General features: G+C 39.3%; 2 protein-coding genes across 8 annotated transcripts in view; both read right to left on the bottom strand.

Annotated features, from left to right (window-relative positions):
- The window catches only part of tjp1b (tight junction protein 1b), a 70445-nt gene extending 69424 nt beyond the window's left edge, over positions 1 to 1021 (bottom strand). For 5 of the 6 annotated variants that reach the window (XM_023284106.3, XM_055007482.1, XM_055007484.1 and 2 more), the window contains exon 1: positions 540 to 1021. In XM_023284106.3, the coding sequence (XP_023139874.3) occupies positions 540 to 972 (433 nt within the window). In that variant the 5' untranslated portion in view covers positions 973 to 1021. The remainder of the gene's footprint in view (positions 1 to 539) is intronic. The other variant, XM_055007485.1, reaches the window with a different exon arrangement.
- Positions 1022 to 9426: 8405 nt separating this feature from the next.
- The window catches only part of duox (dual oxidase), a 15958-nt gene continuing 6736 nt past the window's right edge, over positions 9427 to 18648 (bottom strand). Inside the window, exons 10-34 of one of the 2 annotated variants that reach the window (XM_023284122.3) lie at positions 18485 to 18575; positions 17627 to 17729; positions 17355 to 17527; positions 17066 to 17241; positions 16807 to 16925; positions 16575 to 16712; positions 16370 to 16483; positions 15790 to 15992; positions 15284 to 15469; positions 14807 to 15032; positions 14201 to 14294; positions 13935 to 14110; positions 13768 to 13837; positions 13561 to 13602; positions 12876 to 13054; positions 12530 to 12760; positions 12309 to 12408; positions 12181 to 12230; positions 11961 to 12088; positions 11723 to 11876; positions 11333 to 11565; positions 11083 to 11241; positions 10849 to 11004; positions 10101 to 10229; positions 9427 to 9987 (exon numbers count right to left, since the gene is read on the bottom strand). In XM_023284122.3, the coding sequence (XP_023139890.2) occupies positions 9865 to 9987; positions 10101 to 10229; positions 10849 to 11004; positions 11083 to 11241; positions 11333 to 11565; positions 11723 to 11876; positions 11961 to 12088; positions 12181 to 12230; positions 12309 to 12408; positions 12530 to 12760; positions 12876 to 13054; positions 13561 to 13602; positions 13768 to 13837; positions 13935 to 14110; positions 14201 to 14294; positions 14807 to 15032; positions 15284 to 15469; positions 15790 to 15992; positions 16370 to 16483; positions 16575 to 16712; positions 16807 to 16925; positions 17066 to 17241; positions 17355 to 17527; positions 17627 to 17729; positions 18485 to 18575 (3553 nt within the window). In that variant the 3' untranslated portion in view covers positions 9427 to 9864. The remainder of the gene's footprint in view (positions 9988 to 10100; positions 10230 to 10848; positions 11005 to 11082; positions 11242 to 11332; positions 11566 to 11722; positions 11877 to 11960; positions 12089 to 12180; positions 12231 to 12308; positions 12409 to 12529; positions 12761 to 12875; positions 13055 to 13560; positions 13603 to 13767; positions 13838 to 13934; positions 14111 to 14200; positions 14295 to 14806; positions 15033 to 15283; positions 15470 to 15789; positions 15993 to 16369; positions 16484 to 16574; positions 16713 to 16806; positions 16926 to 17065; positions 17242 to 17354; positions 17528 to 17626; positions 17730 to 18484; positions 18576 to 18648) is intronic. The other variant, XM_055009236.1, reaches the window with a different exon arrangement.

The following is an 18648-nucleotide window of genomic DNA, read 5'->3' as shown; positions in this document are numbered from 1 at the left end:
GGGGTATTAGCCGCACACAAAGGAGACGCTCACTCAGCTGTAAATCATTTTCTTCAGAGTTCTCAGTTTTATGCAAATGTGAGTAAAGCATATTGATCTGGACCAGTGCAGCGCAGACGAGGCGGGCTGCAGCCACGTTGAGGCCATATGTTGTCAGAGGCTCGTTAGGAACGCCGGCGGCTCAGTAATCCCCTCAGCCACTCAGATTTAAGAGGCTATTTTTGCTGGCTCTTAGTCTGTGGCGCTGGCTTACTGCAAATTAGTTTCCTTGTCTTTACATTGTTTGCTTTTTTTTTTTTAAGTCTTTTTTTTTTCCAATTTCTCACAGAAAATGAAATGCAACCCGATATAAGTGAAAATATTGAACATATAAGTGGGAAGCTGCTGCAGATCAATGAGCTGTAACCCTTGTGTGTTCTTTGAAATACACACTGTGATGTTTTTTTATAGAGAGTGCAGCCCAGGAACACGCAGCCCTCTACGACCTTTTGTTTTTGTGCTTGTCATTAATGTAATTAGTGGCTAATTAATGGATGTACCTTCTCCATCCAACAGAAAGCAGGTTAGGAGGTAGGGACACACTTCTTCCAAAACAGAGCAGAAAGAGCAGAACGCAGCAGGGCCCTTCGAGGACAGCTGGTCCAGGAATATCTCTGTCCGCCTCTTGTTGGACTCCTGTCCCAGTATTTCCTTGTACTCCCCCAGTGAGAAAACCTTGTCATACACCAGGTAGGGAAGCACGGCGTTGACATCCAGCTCACTCAGGATCTTCTGTCGGTGCTGTTTGAGGATCTTAGCCGCCCATCTCTTCTTCTTCCTGGTGCATGGCCTCCTGCCAGACCTCTGCTGCCTCTTCTGCCTCTTCACGAACCACTTCTTGGTGCCGCTGCCAAACATCTTCAAGTTGAGGAAACCCACCAAAACTTCTCCCACAGCTCTGTCAACACAGTTCCCGAAAGAGGGGGGGCGCATATTTCATGCCAGTGAAGACACCATGCCACATATTTCTCCGAGGCTCCCTTTGTTGTTGTCTGAGTGGTTTATCTGGGGCAGGAGGAGACAATCTGGACAGTAGCTGATTTCTAGCTGGGTACTTACCGTCACTAAGAAGATTAACAGACTCTTTAAGTACACCAGCGCACACAGCTCACCACTGCTCAGACATCCTCAACATATTTTGCATTATTTCTCCTGTCTGGATGGGATCAAACATTTACTGAAGTAGTCGTTTAATGTGCCCCACTTAATTAAACATGCACCTGACTAGTGTCTCTTCACTGCTACTTACTTGAAGATAATTTAGGACAACCATGTCAGAGGCTCCACTGTTATTTTGGGTAGCGCTGACTAGCCTAAAAATCATCAGGGAGGTACAAAACAGGGCTTGTGAGATTCAAATCCTCCACCCTATCGTGGAAAATCAGCGTAAAGTGAACGAGACATACTTTTAAACTGCCTCAAGAGCAAAACGCTAGAGACACTCAGCATTCCACTGATCAGCTCTCCATCTACTCACCTTCCTGGTTATTGCTGCGAATGTGAAACTTGATTAAAATAAGATTAAAACATTTAGTCGTGACCGTTGACCCGTTGAGTTTAGATGTCAGGCCAGCAATGAGGAGAAGCATTAACATATAATAGGATGGAACAAGGGCGTTTTAAAGGGGAGCTTAATGTATTGTACTGAAAATCTATAAAAAAGCGTAATGCAGCACAAACCAATATGACCTTGAATCACATTTGATCCAGCTGCTGTATGAAAGAGCTGAAAACAGCTTTGTCTTTACCAGAAGAGGGTGCTGTTTGATCAGTGAGCTTCACATATACAGTAAATTATGCTGGTGATAGTTTTATAAATGTGTCAGGAGAACAAATCAACCAGAACAACCAGCGATTCCAGGTGTAATAAATGACAGAAGGGAGGTGCTGACCACATTTGTGCAGAATTTGCAGCGTATTTATTTTGATTTTACTGCTTAAAATGTCACACTTTGTATAGGCTTCACTATTGTTTTCTTTTTCTGCTTTCAAAATGTCCCTATATGAAAATATAGGAGATCAAAATTGAAAATGTTGATAGTTGAATGCTGTATAGTGCACAAAACACTCAGTTTGCTGCTTTCTTCCTGTTTACATTGGTTCTTTAAGCAGAATTATTTCAAGATTTTTCAGCAGAAAAACTAAAAATGTATGGTCAGTTATAATAATAATCACATATGGTCATTAAGATTAGATAATTCTATGATGCAAATACATACAGTCTGTAACTGGTGACAGACAGTATAGCTTAGCCGCAATGAAAGGGGAAAAACAAGGAAATTATTTACTAAAAAGGCTTTAACTGCTTGATTTGACTAACAGTCTTGTATTAGTTCTGTGTGCTGAATTTTACACAGTCAAAACAAAGACAATGGACCCCATCTGTTCTGAAGCAGTGCCTTAAACAGGAATCCCTTCAGGGTCATTATGAACAGGAGGAATGTTAACAGCAACCATGATATCCTTCTTCTTTGAACCCATTCGTTAACCGCTAAATCTTGCTAAAATAATATATTGCTATTGTCTGTCATGTGTGTCATGGTGAAGCAGTGGTTGGTGCTTTTACCTTCTCTGTGGAGCAGTGTTGATTTAAAAAAAAAAAAAAAAAAAAGCAATGTAATACACAAGACTTGTTACTTTTTTTTTTTTTTTTAAAAAGGAATGCATTATTTTATTTATCCAATGCATGCATAATTAATTTGTGGCACTTCTCGCTACCTTGCTTTTGCATGACTCTGTGACATCACCTGAGAGCAGTTAACATAATATTAAACCTTCCATATGTCCACATATCAGCATAAATCCTGAACAATTCTAACAAGCAGGGCACACGCAGGAGTTTTAACCTCTTTAATTAAGTATTACCAGCAAAGTGGATGAAAAGCATCCTGAAGTGCATTTAACAGAATCAGGGTGGCACTAATAAAATGCTGTGCATCAAAGAAACTAACCAATCAGAGACTATAATATGACTACTGACTTCAGGAACTGAGAAGAGAAATGTAATGTCGATTATGTTAACTGTGTATTTGTCAGGAAGCACGAGCTCCCTACCTGATCACAAGCAAGCCTTTTGTGTGTAGAGGTGGACATGAATAGTGCACACTATTTCGTTTTTCTTTTCATTTTATTTAGTCCAGTGGCTACAGAAAAAAAAGGACTTTTGAAAGTGAAGTTCACATGTCTGATTAAAGCGAGCAGCCTGTTAAAAAAAGGACATTAAGTTAACAGAAGTCATCACCTGAGATTCTTCCTTGTGGAGGCCATCTTGTTTTGCAGGTTAAAGAGGGAAGGTACTTCCAAAGAAGCTCTTTCATAGGTTCTCTGAGTAGGCGGGATCTCAAATATGACTGGATTGTTGATGTGTCCTGATTGGCCAGTTTAAACTGAAAAGGCAAGCCCCCTACCCTATCAGAAAGCCAGCACTCTTCACTTCAAGTTTGATTTACTCTTGCAGTTTTTTTTATTTTTTCCAACTTTTAGAGATGTGCTGCTTGTTTAAACACTTGGCTAATAAACTGATGAATTCTAATTATCATAAAATATTAGTTTTTACAGTGATGTTACCTTTGACTTTTGGCTTACTTTCAGTCACACTTTCAAAATGTTCTTTGCAATATTTAAAAGCAATAGAGCAATAAGATAAGAAACTTTGTTAAAACTAGCACATCAGATAAACTTTAACTTTCTGTATTAGGTTTATTTGTGTTTGACTTCATAGGGACAGACTGATAGAAATGATGTGGCCACAAATGAGACAACAACGAATTTTAAACAACCGCAAGAATGTGTTTAAGAGCCAAGATCAACTTTTGAAGTCACAGTGAAGTCGACTGTTGAAATTTTAGATATAAAATGGTATTTGGTAGGTAAAAACACACAAATAACATTATTGTGTTTCTTTAGATGTTATTATACTTTTCCCAGATGTTGAGAGGATTTTCAGCCCTGCTTCATAATTTTCTCTCCTCCTCCACTTACGATATATTAACTGTATCAAGGTGACCAACACAATTCTCTGGTATTGACAAAACATTTTTCAAAGGGCATTTCAGTAACTTAGTGCTGCACTTTTTGGTCCCATTATCGGTTATAAAATTCCTGGATTGCTGAATCACAAAAGTTGATCTTGGCTCTTAAACGCGCTCCTGTGATTGTTTCAAATTTATTGTTGTCTCTTTTGTGCGCACATAACTTCTATCAGTGTGTTCCCATGTAGGTAAATACAATTAAATCCCAAAGTCAGAGTTTGTCTGATGTGTCAGTTGGAACAAAGACCCATATCTTGTTGCTTGGTCACACTTCAATATTGCAAAGAACATTTTGAAAGCGTGATTGCATAAGACTTCATCATTTTATCTTATTAGACATTCGTATGATATTTTGTCATAATTAACATGTCAGTTCTTGAGTTATGGCCAAAATGTGTTGACCTTTGGCTTACAAATTTTAATCAGTACTTCGTTGAGTCAAATTTATGTAATATTTGAAGATATTTTCTTGGTTTGTTCAATGGATATCATGCTCATGAGAATGGGACACAACACAAAAAATATAATGCTGTGTCATGCAGGTATAAAAATCAACATGAAAACTTCACAAGAGCTAGAAAACAGGTAAAAAAAAAAATCTAACTTCACCAACTGCACCACTAGTTAAGGCCACTTTAACTTGCTAGTTAAACTCATCTGCCCACATTTTCCCTTTACGTGGAATTGAAAAACACCTTTTCTAAATAATCATGTTATCACATAGGTGAGAGGCTGAGGATAACTACTAACCACTACTACTGTTTTGTCTAACTCAAATAGTTTTTCTCAAACATTAAGTGAAGTTTAAAATTATATAAAGCATAATATGTACGACTATCATTCAAAAGTTTGGGGTCACCCAGGCAATTTCATGTTTTCCATGAAAACTCACACTTTTATTCATGTGCTAATATAATTGTACAAGATTTTTCTAATCATCAATTAGCCTTTCAACACCATTAGCTAACACAATGTAGCATTAGAACACAGGAGTGATGGTTGCTGGAAATGTTCCTCTGTACCTCTATGGAGATATTCCATTAAAAATCAGCTGTTTCCAGCTAGAATAGTCATTTACCACATTAACAATGTCTAGATTGGATTTCTGATTAACTTAATCTTATGTTCATTAAAAAAAAAACTTTTCTTTCAAAAATAAGGACATTTCTAAGTGACTCCAAACTTTCAAATAGTCGTGTATATATACACAATGTTTAACACATTTATTAGACCACCTGACACAAAAACTAGAACACACATATTTTAGAAATCTGTCAAAAAATATGTGTTGTTATTTATTAGGCAAATAACAAACTGGAGTCTGGATCCACGGATTTGTTAAAGATTTCTGTATCATTACGAGTAACTATGACTACAAGTGAACACTACATCAGCTGCCTGCTAACAATCACATGATTTTGATCCTACAACAAATTGACCCCTGCAGACCATAATTTTTAAAAAAATTTCAAAATCATACGACTGAGCATCCTTGGTGGAGTACTGCTCTCTCTGAGTGCTTTCCATGTCTTGTCTATGTTCACATTTCCAGATCTTATTATTAGTAGCATGTTCTAATATTTAATATCAGGACATCAAGGTCACGCTTGAAACTTATCTGCAAATAAGGCTCTCCTGTTTGCTCTCCTATTATGCCGCTGGCAGAGAATTTACTTTCTGCTCCACATTTGTGCTCTTATCAGCTTTCAAGCGACAGCCACATTTTTACTGTAGTCTCTGTTTGGGTTTCATCCCTTTAAATTAGGTCATACAGTAATGCCAGCAACCAGCTGACTTCATGAGTCAACTTGTGTTTGACTTGTAATCACGTTGTCAGAACATTTGTACAGCAGCTGTTCAAACGTTGGCAAACGATGGAGAATGATGAGACAAAAAAAAGAGCAAGATTAAGTGGTTGATTTGTCTTAACGAAGCAGTTCAGTGCAGTAAAGAGAAAGCAGGAGAGAAAAGAAAAAGAAGCATATTACATGTGGAGAAGCAAGTCATGGTGCCAATTGACCCCAAATTGACCTATTTTAAAGTTTGAAAATGTGGGGTAAAAATTTATATTTTCATAGTGAAACTTCTGACGTCCACATTTTCAACATTTTTGGGAAATCTTTGAACATTTTTTGGTGGAAAAAAGAAATGTTAAAAATATTTCTTAAGAGCATTCACAAAAAAAATAAATAGATTTTTTTGTGAATATTCTTAAAGAAAATATTAGAAGTTTTACTGATATATATGTAATCACTTTAGATATTTTTAGGATTTTTTGGAAGATTTTTTTATAATTTTTTGAAAATATTTACAGAATTTTCTTGCCAAATTTTTTTTTTTTTTTTTTTTTAAATAAAACTTTCAAGGGAAAATTTTAAGGAATTATTGGAATTTTCTTCCTAAAGGTTTTGCAAATTTTCAGAAATTTGGGGAATTTTTTTGTGAATTTTTGGATTTTTTTGAGACAAGGAAACAATATTTTTTGGTGCCCGTAAATGAAGACAACAGGAGGGTTAAGGATACTGCATCTACTTTCATAAACCCTCAATGGCACCAACCTGACTGAATTTTGACTCTAGATATTCATTTTTGGTGATTTCTTTTTAGAAAACATAAAGAGACTGTATATTTGATAAATTTAAATTAGATTACAAATGACAGTTGGAGTCCTTGCATAAGAAATCTAAATACAGATAAGAACAGACAAAAAGACATGCTGAAGGTAATCCTGTAACAATGATAAATTACCGCTTCACGTAACATCAAGATTAGTTTTTCTTTTTGTTCTGTAGAATAATCCAGATTGTTTTACAGATTCCTTCATGGCGTCAAGTGATAGCAATTCTGCAATGCTGTAATGTTTGCATTATATTAGGTATGCAGATAGGAAAGGAGGCAAATATACACCTCTGGGTTTCTATATTAATCTAAACAGTTTTTTCACAGAAGAATATCGTCAAACATGCATGTCACACATATTATAAAGCCTTTACTGTCAAAGGACTGTCAAATAACATTCTTATTTCCACCAAAGAGTTCTGATTCCTTCAGCCACTGAGCTTCTTCGGTTTCACAAAAAGCCAACTTTATTTGGAAACCAATGACAAGATTTATAGTTGTATTCAGTACAAGTCAACACAGTGAGTTTCTCAGATTATTCAAGTAACAACCGAACTGGAGTGACGCTATGCAGCACATGCTAAAGCAGATTTCTTCACACAGACAATGTATAGGTTTTCTCGGCAGAAATAATTAGACTAATTAGAATCAAACCTGCCAACCATCAACAAGCTAAAGACTGGACTCCACCTTCAAGGGATACTGCTGCATAAAGGTTGTATAATACCTTTTATTACTTCAGTTGCCGTGGATGCTCATGGACTTAGGGAGATGACGAATTTTACATGGACCCTATAAAGTATAACCCTGACCTAACTACTGGCTAATCCAAAAATGACAAAAGAGTCAAAACACAAGTGGAGTTTGAGTGGCTTAAAACCGTAATACAAGGTAAGTGTATAAGATTTATAAAACTTCACCCACATACAGTTGTTATTAACAGACAAATCAGCTACAGGGACCAAAATCATTTTTGTATCAGGCTGTAAATATGTTTTTTTCTGCTGTAAAGTCTGACACTTTTACATTGGGGTCTATAGGAATTGACTTGCTTTTGGAGCCAGCCTTAAGGGGCCATTTTAAGAACTGCAGCTTATGCAGTTTATGGTGCTTTCACAGTGGCTTCGTTTTTTATTCCCAGAGATCGCTGCTTGTTTGCGCCTGAAGACTACAAGTTTGAAAATGTAGAAAAATGTGAGGGGTGAGATGTATTTACCAAACGTCTGCAGCTGGCTCCTCGTATGTGCTGGAGGCCAAAACTGACTGAGTCACAGCAGTCGTTTAGCCGGCCTTGTGACAGGAAGGGAATCTGATTCACAAACTGGCATGATAAATGAGAGTTGGGGAGAAAGCCTCTCACTGGAGCTGCTGAAGTACTCTAGATCAAGATCCTGAGCTGCTCAGTGACCTGCAGGTCAGAGAGGTTGAGCTGGACGGATGCCAGGCGTTAACATGTGTCACTGTGTGTGAAAGGAGCAGGGCGTTACTGAAAAGACACCACTGCTCTCAGTGGAACTTACCTAAATTATTAAAGCCAAAGAAAACAGCACTGCTTACACCAGTTTGCCAGCTGCTTTGTGTAACTTCAGCTGATCTCACTGTAATTAAAGTCATTTACATTTTAGATTTTTCTTTATTTTATTTGGTAAACAGGAAACCTTTATCATGTTTCTGAAGCTACTAGCAGTTCAACATCATACTACAGGGAATGGTTTTGCTTGATAACACACACGCTTAAATCTGTGTCCTCAGGCTGACGTGCCGTCTCTCCACATGTGCCACTCACATGAAAATTAAACGAAAATACAAAAGCAAGAAACACTTCTGCGGCCGTGTAAGCTTGCTGCTGTGACCCTGCTTGGAAAGGCTAAATAGAACTTCATGGTATTTACTCAGTTCATTAAATCTGGGCATACACCCATGTTTCCTTATCTTGAGTGTATTTGATAAGCAAACAAACAAATAGAGGCCATTCGTTGGGCAGCGAGGTGCCTCTTACTGCATTGTGCAAATATATTAATGTGAAGCCATCTTGTTGCAATGATGGACAAGCTCATTAACTGATAAAAAGTAATCAGCATAATAATGTAGCAGACACACGAGAGAACTTCTTGTGGAAAATTGACGTTTCACTTGAGCTGTCAGGTTTATCACTCAACCAATGAATGAATTTTAGGAGTCTGGATTGATTCAAGTGTAGTTTTAGACACAGGTCACTCGCTTTTAGGACCAAGAGAGCCATGTCAAGTTTGGTGCCCACATCCATCAGACTTATGAACGGCTGAACCATTTTATTTAACTACTACCTCTTCAGGATCTTTTATTATTTATGTATTTGGCACCTTGCACTCTTGTAAGGATGACATATACTTTTTAATCTTAAATTTTACCAGTCTTTTTATCCACTATCTCTGGTATGTTGGATGTGTTGTGTGTCTGGTATATTGCCTGTGTTTATTCTTGTGTTAATGGGTATGTGAAATGTATGTATAGTATACACACAGATGCTCTGGCACAAATGAAGTTCCAAACGGAAAAATAAAGTTCTTTGAATTTGAATTAAATTTGAATTTTAGTGGAAAAAGTAGCAGAACCAAGAGGAGCTGAACACAGACATTTGAGAACTTTCATTAAACAAGACCCTAACAGGCCCTTATTTCATATATTGTCCTCAACAAAGATGTAACATTTAAAGTTGTATTTATAGGTTCAACACATTGACATGACACTGTTCGAATTTTTGTTTTAACATGTTTATTTGTCACAGATTTTTAACACAAAAGCAGAAGAAATCAAGAATATTAAGTGAACATCCCCACAGGTCTGTGTTCACATCTCAAAAGGTGTATATTAATACATCTGAAAACAATGACAGCTAAACTAGTGTAATACTATACTCAGGTGATGCATGATGATTAGGAACTATATGGCATAAATTAAGAAAAGAATCTAGTATTATAGCAATTATATTAGCAGAGATAAAATTCCCCATTCCTTATGTGAATGAGTTTAACAAGAAAGTTCACGATTTAATCAATAATCTTTCACTTCAATACAATGAATCGAAAATCAAAACCTGCTAAAGTGGCTCTACGATTGTGGTTTAAAAAATAGTGCTCATTGAAAGTGGCTTGTTGTTCTTTCTGGAACCTTCTGGTCCGAAGCTTGGGAGAAGTTAAAAGTTCTCGTAGTGATGTAAGAAGTGAGCCTGATCCTTCTTGTTCATCTGCTGGCAGGCTTTCTCCACGTTCTTGGTCAGTCCGGGTGGTCCACAGCTGAACACTCCAAATTTACCCACCTACAGAGACAACACACATTTTTAAGTCAGAATACTTAATTTACTGCATGTAGTCCAGGCTGGTGTTCTGATGTAAGTACAAACAGGTAGATGAGGATGGATGAAGGACAGACCTCAGGGTGAACCTCCTGCAGTGAGTTGAAGAAGGACACAAAGGGTGGACGACCGAAATGAGTGACGGACCGCAGGCCGGTGAAAAGACTGCGGTTCCACACCTTCTGAAAGTGGCGCTCACAGACATACTGCCCACAAAGAAAAAGGTGGTTTACATAACATTTCATTACATAACATTAAATGCATTTGACGTTTTGGTAAATAAGCTTATTTGCTCTCTTGTCAAGAGTGAGAAGATGGATGGCACTCCTGTGTCAGCAAAGATAAGCTAGAAGAGTGGAAATAGCTCCGTCAGAAGGTAGCAAAATCCTCTAACTCAGAAATGTGTTACATTTATATATATTATATATTATATTGACCTGTAAAAAAAACAAACAAGATGTGGTGTTACAGGAGCATTTGTGCAGAATCTGTCAGCCAGGAGGACTGATTTCTTGGAGTCCTGTCATCAATGTGAGGTTGCCAGGAAATCAGCTAAGGAGGCGTTTTGTTTGGATTTAACAAATGAGATATAATGTGTTTATTAGTTCAGCGCTCGAGATGCTGATAGTCTGACTTTACCTTTGGACTGAGCCAGGCCAGATATGAGTGTAGTATCAGTCTTATCATCTAAGTCTTAGCCAGAAAACCAGGAAACATGTTTTCCAAAACCAGTCTTTTGTTTTAGGACATTTTGAAATATTTATCAGTATTTCAGCCCGCTGTTTACTGTAAGTGACACTTTGAAATGGTGACTGCAGATCTCACCAGCATGGTGGTGCGGAGGTCGAACTTTTCAGCCACCTGGGTGATGTATGTGTGGACAGAGACCAGCTCCAGGGTGTCCATTTCCTCCACCTCCCTGATGATGTCTGACACCCACTCAAACTGACGCTGTGTTCGTGTGACCCAGATGAAATACACCTTCAAATAACACACAACCGTTAGCAAGAAGATTTCAGGACAAAAACACAGCACGGGCTGTTTGACTGTAAGATGCACCTTTTTACACTGAATCTTGGACTTGATGGAGGACTTGAACACCAGGTCTTTGAGGATGGATGCGAACGGAGTGACTCCGATCCCTCCTCCCACCAGAACAGACACCTCGTAATCAATCCACTCCTGGTGGCCCTCACCAAACGGGCCGTCCAAGTACAGCTTAAGAGAAGATAAATATGAATATCGGTATCATGTAAATACAGAGAATGCAGAAGCAAAGAAAACTATTCAGAATAGCTTAATGGCCTGCCTTTGGATAGGCTCCCAGCTCAAGCAGGCTTTCCTCAGTGTAGAGCTCTCTGAGCTGGCTGGTCCAAGGCCCCACGGCTCGGATGTGCAGGCTCAGGGTCTCTTCGTGAGGAGATGATGTCAGTGTGAATGGGTGGTATTCATCTGTGCCCAGCATCAGGCACGCTATGCGAACCCACTGGCCTGAGCGATACACGAAGCCCTGTGGTCGCTTGAATTCCAGATGTGTCACACCTGCAGGTGGGACAGACGAGGGAGGTGATAACTAGCATGCACACGTTACATGATTTCAGTGAAGATGATGGGAAAGTCAAGTGGCACTAACAAAAACTAAAATTAAAGACGGACAAAATAGTGACACATTTTAAGTTTAATCTTCTGAAAGTGTCACCTGAAGGCAGCAGCTCTGCTCTGACAACAGGGATCTCCACCTTCTTCCTGCTCAGGCTGATTAGTTTGTCCAGCAGAAACAGCAGTGCAGGAGGGATTAGGTAGATGTAGAAACGAGGCTCTTGGAACAGAGCATAACTGCCGTGAACAACGGTCTGTTGGATTAAAACAAAGCTGCCGTTACACCACGCTAAACCTTTCTCAGGTTTATTTCACTTAAAAGTGGGAACATTACTTACTAGAAGGTACACAACAGCGTAGAGGTAATGAGTGACCCAAAATGCACGAAAACTGATGCGGCGGAAGTAGTGTGAAGCAAAAACATACATAAATGCAAAAGTAAAGAGAAGCAAGACACCAGTCATTCCTAGGAAAAAAGAGAGTGAAAAAATAATTACTGTATAATATAGGAAGCAGTTCATGTCCAGCTTAGTGTGTAAAGTCAGGCTCATAATATACCTGGAACTGACTGAAAGAACCACCAGGACCACTTGAGAGGAAGTTCAGACCTAAGAGGCAAACACAATAAATCAGATAAGAGAACTCTAAAATATCTGCTAATCTCAGGCAGATACTTTAAACATTACCCGTTGTTGGCGAAGACTTTGGGGAACAAACATGACAGGATGCTGAGGTCGCTGATGGAGAAGATGTAGATGTTGACAACATGACCCAAAGCGTGAACAACTGCAGTGAGAAGACAAACACCAGTGAACAATGAATTAAACATAAAAAGGCAAAGACTTGATCTAATTTAACATCCCTCTTATTAACACCTGCTGTTGTTCCTGGAACACTTTAGACCAACCTGACAGGATGATGGCAGTCATGGCCATGAAGCGATGGAAGTCAATGGCGGCATCAAAGGGGATGTACCGGTTGAGGAAGGTCTCTCGGAACAGCGTGATGAGGTTGCGGCACACGGTGAGAAGCATGTAGGGAAACAGAAAGGAGACGGCAGCCGCCGAGCCGCGGGACACGACGATGCCCACCGCTGTCGTCTCTGGGACACCTGAAGCTTCAGACTGCACGCCATAATCTAATCACAGTGTTTCACCGGATCAGGCAAGAAAAGGATAATGATCGGAGCTAGCAAGAAATTAAAACTGATCAATAAGATGCAGTAAGAGGGTAGAAGAAGAATTTCTACTCACAGTAACATCTGTCAAGTGTCACACCAGCTACAATGCCGTATACGACGATGAAACACACAATATGACGGCGATAATTCTCAATGAAACGTTTGAACTGCTGGACTTTCTGCTGGACGGGGTTCCTAATGTACTGCTCACGCCTGGCCTTCACGTAGACATTTGGAGTCTTGGCACTTAACCTGAAAATATTCAAATCCAGGAGATTCTATTAAGGAAATATTCAGTGTTGTATTGTACTGGTGTGACTCCCTAATGTAAATGGAAAAAAGTGGGTCAAAAACCAAGCTTACATGGTTTTCTAAACAACAGAAATATTCAAAATACTCATACAAACGGCACTTTCTTAGGTACTGCGACAATGAGCAGTAAATGACAACAAAGGCATTTACCAATCTGAAAAGAACCTTTTCAGTGAACATCAAGTGTTTTTTTTACCTTGTTAACATGTCCATATGATCATTAAAAAATCTAAATGTGTAACTTTAATACACAGAAATGACATTTTTAGAGGTTAATTGTTGTTAAATGTTTAAAATTTACACACATCTGCAACAATTAAAGGGTAAGTTTAATCAGTATGGGTTTATTGTTGTAAGTTGTTTACCTTTTTGTCTTTCCTAATATTCCTCTTTTTTCAGACATTTATTTACAAGAGCAGAAATATATAAAAAAAACATGAGCATACATTTTCCGTCTGCGTAGCTCCGATCCTTCTGTCTTGCTGCTGCTGCAAACAAAAGTTACAAATAGTGAGCAGAGAAACAGGGTCATTTGGGTTGCATGAATGAAATAAATATCAAATTATTACATTATGTGTCTTTGTCTATTGGACGAAGCAACATTTGGGATCTGAAAGAGTTAACAGCTTGTATGTCCTGTCCTGTTTTCTAACCTGTTTCCAGGAGAGATGAAGGACACTCTCTGGTCTCGACTCAGCCGCTTCTTCCCCTGTTTCTCCATCCCTGCGCTCACAACGGACCAAACAATGCATCACACAAGGTCAGAGAAATGAGGATATAAAAAAAAAAACCACCCGCTTAAAACAAAACTTTCTCCAACCTTTGACATTGAGTTGAGCAAACTGCAGCTCCTTCTCGTGATCCCGTAAGAGGAAGTGAAAGTCCTCCCATGAGATTTTCTCCTTGTCATCGAAGCCTGCGGCCTGCATCATGGCCTTGATGCCGTCCTCTGCCTGGCTCTTTGACAGAGCACCGTTGGAGATTTCAAGGAAAGACCTACAATTTATCAAAAGGGTGAAGACGACCCAACAAACAGACAGAAAAGAACTCGGTGCAGTCATGTACAAACAGAAGTATCGATTAAACCTGAGCATCCTGGCAAACTCTTCTTTTGACAAGAAACCAGTTCCACCGATGTCATTCATGGAGAACATCAGCTTGGATTTTTCCTCTGGAGACCCTGGATACATAGAAAGATCATCAAAGACATAATGTAGAATCACATGTATTTCATTGCTCTCATCATTCTATAAAACCTGCAATAAATAGAAATTTTCTTTTCTTCATTTATTTGTTGTTTTTCTAAAAACTGTTCTGTTGGTGTGCTTAGTGAATTTATGTTCATACACAACTGGGGATCTTGAGTAAAAGTAACGCCAATTAAATCGAATATTTCTAGTTTTATCAGAAGATTTCATATGATGTCTAAATGTTGGTTTAGAGGCTTCAGCATTTTGTCATGAATCCTGGCGACCCAGATTTCTTCAGATTGTTGCAGAAATTCTTATCTAACAAAAGACCTTCACATATATGCATCAGTTTTGTTCTAGCTTTTATATAAAAAGTGGGCCGACAAATCAAAGTTCACATAAAAATTATCTATGATGTCATAGTATTTTTAGATGTTGTGGCTAAATGACAACACAGCTGGGGACCAAACAAGGCACAACATTTTAGAGCCATTAGTTTTACCTTTCATAAAAATAACCATCACATCAAGAAACTCTTGAAAGGAGAGGTAACCATTTCCATCTTTGTCAGCTAGTGTGAACATGGAGTCCACAAATAAGGAGTCAGGCTTGATGCCCAGTGCGTCAGCAAACTCTGACGCTGTCAGCTCACACTGGAGAACCTCTCTGGCTTTCTTGCGGGAGATGCCACTCATGTCTCCAGCGTCACGCTTCTCTATTTCCAAGACCTGTTCTCCAGAGGGATAGAGAGGAACAGTTATTATATGTCACCTTAGTGTAGTTACTAATATCACCAACGTCAGCAGAGGACATCATCACGAATGAGCTCACCATCAAGACCAACAATTAGTTCTTTTGGCTTGAGGTCAGACCTAGTTTGACCTCCAACAAGAACTGATAACATTTTGCGGCAGAGCATGAATCTGCTGGTGCTGTAACAGTGCAGAGGATGAGGTAAACATCCAGAAGCTGACTGTACCTTAGAGAAAGCGTGTCGAATGAAAGTTTCCACAATCTGAGCCCTCTGGTCTCTGGTTAAAGCCTCCTTCAGCAGTTCCGTCTCTCTCATCTCCTTCACTCTAATCTCCTGTGTGATGTGTGTCAGCTCTGAGCGCAGATGCTTGACAAATTCTGCACGTTTGCTCTCATCATCGAAAAAAAGCACCTGGATGGGCACACAGGGAGCATCAGAAAAAAAGATAAACAGGATTGTAGGGGGATAAAAGTGATGGAGATCAGGTATATCTGCGGAATCATGCTGTCATCGACAACTGGATGAGGTGTGTGTGAGTGAGAAAGCTGGATGTGCGTAAATCGCAAAAAAGGATGAAAGTGTACAAAACTTGTCTGGTTCTGCTTTCACAAGATGCAGCAACAACAGTTTTAAAACATTTTCTTTCTTGCAGCATGAATCAGAATGCAGCTGCACTTTCAGATGAAAAACCTGGATGTCCAAACCATTCAGTCCCGTCCTCAGATACTCACCAGGTCGTACTCTTTTGGTACTTTGAGCAGCAGAGCTTTATGTTGCCGGTCATCGGAGAGAAGGACGTTTAAGTTATCCTGGTTGGCCAGATTGAGGCAGCGGTGAGCAGATCCAGATCTGTCAAAGACCTGCAGCCTCGTCTTCTCATCGACCTCCACGCTGACAGGGTGCAGCTCTTTTTTATGGCCCTGCCACTCGTATGCTGGAGAGCAAAAAGAGAATGAGAAGAGGCATATGATGGATGCTGGAGAACGATAAGGACGAGTGTAAAATGTCAGGAAATATAGAAACACTAAAAAACAGCATAGCGATTTTGGCTCATCAGTTAGAATTTTGTCCAGCTATCTCACCTGAGTTCTGCAGATAGCATAACTGCAAATATTTAACTCACTTTAACACTAGAACCTATAATCGGCTCAGGCTTACAATTGCGTTTGCACTTTTGTGATCATGTTCAGCATTGCAGTAAATCTAAAGGTGCTGACATTCAGCTGATGTTTGTTGACAATGAGTCAGCTATGAAACCAGACGTTGTATTTGTATTGACACTTTTTCTATTCGATCCCACAGATTCCGTACCAGTGATTCCCGCAGCTGGCTCCTTTGTTTTGCCACCAGCTTTTCTTCTTCTCTGGAACTTTCTGTACCTGTACCTCCGAAGATACGCCACCATACAGGCCACGAGGAAACTCACTGTGGAGGTAAAATGTTTCACGCTGAAGATGCTGGTGAGTGACATCAGTGTTGTTCATGTGCAAAAAGAGAGTGTGAGTGTAATACTGACCGACAGGAAAGAGGAACAGAACAATGATAAATATCCCAAAGCCAGCTTTGCTCCCATCAAAGTAATTAAGTTTTGTGGCATTAGTGCAGGGATGGAGCATTGATGCATTCAGCTGAGTGGGCTGAGGACAGGGGTCACCTGAGGACAACAGGGAGAGACTTTCTATTTCAGAGAGGATTTTTTAAAATTGAAAAAAAAAACACCCACTGCATTATACACATTGTATTTTTACCATCCATCCAAAAGAACACGTTATTCTGTATATCAGCAGCCTCTGCACTTGTGACTGCAAGAAGGACGTCATAATATGTTGTGTTGCGGATCGTCTGGATCTCCTCATCTGTAAACAAACTGGAAATGACCCCAAAGTCAGGACAAAGTGAGATTACTGAATAAATGTGCATGAATGAATGAAATGATCAAAAACAGTAAATGCTGTTATGATTGCATTGCATCTATTTATACTGTATGCTAAAAGGCATTAAGATTACCCATTCTGTTTGTTCTCAAACCAGAAGCGGTCTCCATTTCGAATGCGTTCAAACTGGTCCAAGATAACAGCAGAGAAAACTGGACCTGGACCATCAAGAGACTCCAGCAGCCCCCCTGGGAAGAGCTCCAGTTTTGAGATGTCTCCGTTGTACAGTTCTGCAACATCTTGGATCAACTGTGGTAGCAGTACACAAGACAAAGTTTCATTCAGAGAATTACTGCTGAACTTTTTTAGGGAGTGTTTGATCTTTGTTTAAAGATGTTCATCTGGGAGACTGCAGCTTTTACCTGCGGGTTGGTGCTGTTGAGCTCAGGATTTATGTCTCCAAATGTGTTTACAGGAGGCAGATCCAGAGCGTTTCTGACCTCAGTGTAACTTCTCAGACCAAAGTCTCTGCCTCTCTGGATGGTCTTTGCCACCAGATCTGACCGGGTGAATCTCAGGGGTCCATACATGTAATCTGTTAAAGTATAAAGCAGAGCAAAGCAGTGAGTATCAGTTTCTACTGCAGAACGTGTTCATGAATGATAAACTGAGCGATAGAGACAGTGGTTAAGACCTCTCAGGTCCTCTACAACAATATTGTCTTCTCTTTCTGCAATCTGGGAAGCCATGCCCATGAGGAGGTCGTCTACATCCTGGCCTGTCTTCACATTGGCGCTCTGGAATGAAAAATGTATTTAACATTGAGGCCCATCTAGGGACAGGCGTTGCAAATTAGTACAGGCTATAAATGCTGAGGCATCACTTCATGCTACATACCTGCCCCTATACAAATAAACGCTGAATAACTATATACTATACAGACTGTTAATAATTTAATTCCACCCTCCATCATCATTCCTCACAGCGAGAATTTTCTTACTCTATCCTTGAAGAACCTTTAAAACATCTGTATTCAGCTGTACACAGATATCTGTAAGCTCTTTCTTAGGCTTATATTAACTAGAATAAAGACTAACATTACCTGTATGTTGACTGAGTATTTATCAAATAGAAGTGTATTTAGATTTAGATCTGACATGGTATGTAAAAAAAAAACAACAACTCAACAATGTAATGTGAATGCATGTAAAGTGATTTGTATTTAAAAGAATGGCTCACAAATTTGTACTCACAAATAAAAGGGTTTATTTCTCTGTTTCTACAGTCCTGGATTAAATTCATAAAAGTTTTCCCACTTGTTCTCCCTCTTTATATAAAAGTGACTCCTCAGCCTGCTCTCATTTTGAAAGACCTTTAACTACTACTTACAATGAAGAAAATGAAAGTAGGTTGGTGGAGTATGTGGTGTAGAAGATAAGGTTGGTGTTGGAATATGGTTATGCAGTCCTATTTATACCTATCATGTAACCCTAACCTTGTCAAATACTTCACTGTGGTAATAATAAAATGCATCAGTATAATAATTATATACCTGCCGCTTCCAAAAGTTGTTACAAAGGCGCATTGCTGGTGATGTGCTCCCATCTATGTTGATGATGTTCCGAAAATAGCAGGTTCTGTTTCTGTAGCAAAAAGGAGCGTCAAAGCAATAAACTCTGTTTCTTACAGAATCCACATACTGGGTTTTAGATTGTG

The sequence above is a fragment of the Amphiprion ocellaris genome, chromosome 3 (assembly GCF_022539595.1).
Source record: "Amphiprion ocellaris isolate individual 3 ecotype Okinawa chromosome 3, ASM2253959v1, whole genome shotgun sequence".
NCBI classification, from domain to species: domain Eukaryota; kingdom Metazoa; phylum Chordata; class Actinopteri; family Pomacentridae; genus Amphiprion; species Amphiprion ocellaris.
This window is presented reverse-complemented; position numbering and strand designations above follow the sequence as displayed.